The sequence below is a fragment of the Penaeus japonicus genome, unplaced genomic scaffold, assembly GCF_977035675.1.
Source record: "Penaeus japonicus unplaced genomic scaffold, GWHDUDI00000001_assembly GWHDUDI00000026, whole genome shotgun sequence".
NCBI lineage: Eukaryota > Metazoa > Arthropoda > Malacostraca > Decapoda > Penaeidae > Penaeus > Penaeus japonicus.
In genome coordinates, this window is record NW_028234428.1 from 4,955,620 (window position 1) to 4,960,619 (window position 5,000).

A 5,000-nucleotide genomic window follows, 5' to 3' on the forward strand; every position below is an offset into this window, starting at 1 on the left:
TCTTGAATTTATAGGTGTATGCAGATTTGGTTTTGTATGCATAAAGATTTATTTTATGGAAGTTTGCTAATATTAATAGTTATAAGAAAATTCATATAATAATAACAATAATAAGAAGTAGGGTAGATACTTCATGCAACATAATACAATTAGCATATTGCTAAAAATTGATGCATTCATATTTTCAAGTTAAAATTGTTAACTATTTTCCAACTATATTTAAATATTTTCTCCTCCTTTCAGGATGTTGGGTGATCAAAAGTTTGAAATCCTGTTATGGTTATTGACTTGTGATCCAAGGTTCTTGATGATTGTAATATGGCAAGATTCTTTCTAAAGCCTTCTTTTATTAAGAGTGCAGTTCAGTTCAGAATAAAATGGTAAGTTATCTGGTATATTAATTTTGGATGGATGATAATTAACTTTGATTTTAAAAGAATAATAATAATAAAAAAAAAAGTTTCTAAGGATTGTCATGCTAAGTTCATTGGTAATTTAAAAGCACTAGTAATTATGTTGAATATCAGTTATGTAGAACCGCTGCAAATATTTGACTGCACCCCTGCTCCAACTTGTCCTTATGGCAATGAGCGGAGATTAATAGTGCAGAGAGTAAAAGGACGGTCGCTATGTGGACTAGGAATCACGCCTAGATTCGCACGATACCTCTCGACATTTTGATAAGTGATACTTTTTAACCCTTTAAACCTTTGTTTTTGGTCACTTGAAATCAATATATTTTAATCTGTTTTAGGATATTGGAGAATGAAACCAGCCAAGAATCCAGGATTGATCCAACACGTTGGGAATCAACAGTGGTGGTATTAAATGGTAAGTAACTTCATAAATATTTTGGCTTATTTTACTGTGTTGTGTTGCACCCCTGCTCCAACTTGTCCTGATGGCAATGAGCGGAGATTAATAGTGCAGAGAGTAAAAGGACGGTCGCTATGTGGACTAGGAATCACGCCTAGAACCGCACGAAACCTTCCAATATTCACATCTAAATAGTGATATATAATTGCAATTGGTTCATGTTGATTGTTTCAATTTTTTTAATACAAGTTGTTTTCCCTTCAGGATGGATGTATTGGACAAGCAACTCCTCTTTTTGATGCCAGCCCTGGTCCATAGTGGTGTAAATTATGGAAATCCACATTAAATGGTAAGTTCAACTTGTAAAGAACGTTAAAAGTTTTGCCAAGAATACATTGCCTGAAGTGCCCATAATATACCAGAACTAGATATTGAGAGTTTGAAATCAATAGCAAATACAACTTTTAGAATGTTCAGTAAAGCTGGTGTAAATCCTCTTGTGATGGAAACAGTTATGTCTAGTTGTCAAAGATGACAAAATTTAATGTAAAATGACAGTATGGTGGCATTCACTTTAGGAATTTTGGCTTTTACAATATAACTGTTACTGTTTTGGTAACCTTGTACCTTTTTTTTTTTTTTTTTTTTTTTCCACCAAAGTGATAAACTTTAGTTGTATTTTTGCTACTAGCTTGCTCATGGGAATAGACTGTAGTTCAGCCATATGGTAAAGGGGAAATTAAATCCTCCCCCCCTCTTTCTTTCAATATAATGTGCTAGTTGCCTTCCATATGCATTTTTTATCTAGACTTTTCTTCACATTGCACCCCTGCTCCAACTTGGTCTAATGTCAAGTTATGGAGATTCTTTAGTGCAGAGAACAAGAGAATAGTCGCTATGTGGACTTGGGACTACGCCAAGCACCACACGAAACTTTTCAACATTTTTGGCATCATTAAAGTATTGATGTAAATGAAATTAAAACCTATTTTGATAGCCAATTTATACTTTGATATTTACCCATTTCAGGTTGAAAGATGCAGGCCAGATGTAGTGCAAATTAAATCTCTTGTAGATCCAGCTTTTGAATCTTGTTTGTGGGGAATGGTTCCCTTAAGTGGTGAGTTGAAACTCGATTACCTGTATTTAAATTTTGTGGATAGGCTTATTGCACCCCTGCTCCAACTTGTCATTATGGCAATGAGCGGAGATCTTTAGTGCAAAGAGTAAAAGAATGGTCGCTATGTGGAGTAAGAATCTTGCTTAACTTCACACGAAACCTCTCTACATTCTCAAGTATATTGACAGTAACATTTGCTTTGTAACTTTAATTATATTTAGATTTGTGTAATTGGATATCTTTGCTTTTATGTTTGGGATATTGTATTTCTAATAAAGGTCTTCTTTTCAGGTAAAGAACTATACATTTCTGATCGTGTGCAAAATGAGCAAGGCAAGTATACTTCAAACTTTGTGTATATTTTATCTTTAACTCTTGACCATCCCCATGGGCAGTATGGCAGTCTTGAAATAATTCTTTATGGGCAAATTTTAATTTGAGCTTTTGGATTAGAAACTAACCCAAATTTGCCTTCACTTTGAAGTGTCCCATGGCCATTTTAAATTCTTTCCACTGCCTCTAGTTGTCTACACTAAGATCCTTGAAGAGCTATTTTGCACACCAGCTCCAGTTTGTCCTTTTGGCAAGCTAGGCGTTTCTCGTGCATAGATTAATGTGATGTTATTGGTATACCACTCCTGTGAGTGGATGCAACTTTTAACTTCCCAACATTTTAAAAGTATGAACTGAGGAATTTCCATTGATAAATTTTACTATTAGTTCTAGGAAATGAGAATAGTTAAGAGCATTTGTGCTTAAATTAAAATAAGGTATGATGGTCTAACTTTAGTCTAACTCTTGTCTTTCTATCTGCAGATGTTGGATGGATTCTACAAATAGCTGAGCAAAAGATTTCCATATCTTTAAAAAATGGACCCCCCTCTTATTTTTTATTGAAAAATATTACCGTCAAACTTGGATGCTTTTCAGTGCTCTTGTATGTAAAAAAAAAAATATATATATAGTTTGTTTCGAATGTACAACGGATTACTTTTTTATTCCATAATAAATAGTCTAGAAAAAAATGTATTTACATCATCCTATGTAATTTAATATATTGTACCATGTATTTTGATATACACTTGGTGGTTTAGCAGTTTTCTTGCATCTGTTCATCTGTACCTACACTTATAAAAAAAAAAATGTAAGTAGATCAGTCCAACATTTACCAACAAAATTTAACAAATTCAAGAAATAATCCATATTTGGCTTTACTTCACCTGTACTAGTTTTCCTCATCCACTGACCTGAATTGTCTTGTAAGGCCACCTTCACCAGATTTCCTGTTTCTGGCTTTAGAAACCTTGCTGAAAGGAGAGGTCTTAGCAACATTGGTAACCAATAGTCATTAGCAGAACACCAAGGCTGGAAGATTAACCTGGGCCAAGGCATATAGTTTGATTTTAAGATTGTGGATGGTACTACTGATCCAAGATATACCTGGAGATAGTGCTGAATGCCTAGTTTCCTGATCATGAATGAATATTCGTGCATGGAGTTCCTTCCCATAAAACCAAGTTTCAAATCCCCTTATACTTTGGTACTTGATTGGCCTGAAAATAGTTCAGATATGAGCCTAATTGTAGGTTTGTGGAAATGCCTAAAGGATAAGGTTGGCCAAATCCAATCCACCAGCCAAAGTCTTCTCTGCCTGAGAAGTTAAACACTGAAATTCAGGAAAAGACCCATTAAAGCATATACATACAACTGCAAATAAGACCATTGATTATACACGCCAATATATTGAAATTGCTGAAATCTTTTGTCCTGTAGACATTGGCATGGTAGGATGATTGAAAATTTTAATAATTACACTTGAAGACTAAAATATTGCCCACTGATCATTCAAACCTGCATCCCTAGATGTCACCTAAGTATTGGGAGTCTAGAGAAACTGGTATAGAATTTATAGTGAACATTCACTGCTTGATCACATTAGGTAATTTTGCAGTTTAACTTTATGCAAGGCTGTACACTTGAGTGGCAAACCATCACAATACCCATGTAGATGCAAAGCAAAATCACTAGGTGCCAAGTGGCTAGAGGGGCTATCAAGCTATGCTTAGCTTTTAAAATATGCTGCATCTTGTGCCAGACAATGCGTTGTGATAGTAATGGACACCATGTTTATGATACCACACTTGACAACCTACTGGTACTCCCAGGCATACCTGCCCATTTATTGACTGGGGGGGGAAACCATGGGCATGCATGACGGAATTTAATTGCCGATCGTTCTGTCCACAGGCACTTTTCATGTGTTCTTGGGAAGACCGAGAAAGTCCAGTAACTTTTGACCTACCAACTTGTGCCCATAGTCATGTGAACTTTACTTTTTAGAGGTAGGAAGAAATCAAGACAACAAAGCTCCCAGAGCTCAAGAAATGTGATTCTTAAGCCACGTCCACACGGTCGAGCAGTGCCCATCGGGCACGAAGGCTTTGCCCTTGTATGAGCAGTTTCAGCGGGCAAACCATCAAACTGTCCGTTCCCGGCGCCAATGGAGGGCAGTGGATCGAGGTGTCTTCCGTCACTGCCAAATGCACGAGGTAAGGTGCAGGCAGATCCACTGACTACCACGTTATTAGTACACCATGTCCACACCGAGTACTAGTACATATTGGTCACGATAAGAATAGTGCTATCTTCTTTCGAACTATGGCGTGAACCAAGGTGATCGTACCGTAATGAACCATTCGCTCACAACAACTGCTGGCGTCCGACTGCCCTCCAACACGGATGATGATGAGGAGGAAGAGGAAGAGGAAGAGGATGATGATGATGAGGAGGAAGAGGATGAGGAGGAAGATGAAGAAGATGATGATGATGATGAGGACGAGGAGGAATGATGATGATGATGATGATGATGATGATGATGATGATGATGATGATGATGATGATGATGATGATGATGATGATGATGATGATGATGATGATGATGATGATGATGATGATGATGAGGAGGAATGATGATGATGAGGATGAGGAGGAGGAAGAGGAAGAGGATGAGGAGGAAGAGGAAGAGGAATGAGGAGGAAGAGGAAGAGGAAGAGGAAGAGGAAGG

The 5,000-nt window shown here is 36.9% G+C and overlaps 1 protein-coding gene across 1 annotated transcript in view; it reads left to right on the plus strand.

The window, feature by feature from the left end:
• LOC122252272 (uncharacterized) overlaps positions 1-3,006 on the plus strand; it is a 7,698-nt gene extending 4,692 nt beyond the window's left edge. The window contains exons 4-8 of the mRNA XM_086552349.1: positions 755-831; positions 1,081-1,165; positions 1,846-1,936; positions 2,228-2,269; positions 2,753-3,006. Coding sequence (XP_086408475.1) covers positions 755-831; positions 1,081-1,115 — 112 coding nt within the window. The 3' untranslated portion in view covers positions 1,116-1,165; positions 1,846-1,936; positions 2,228-2,269; positions 2,753-3,006. The remainder of the gene's footprint in view (positions 1-754; positions 832-1,080; positions 1,166-1,845; positions 1,937-2,227; positions 2,270-2,752) is intronic.
• The last annotated feature ends 1,994 nt before the right edge of the window (positions 3,007-5,000 follow it).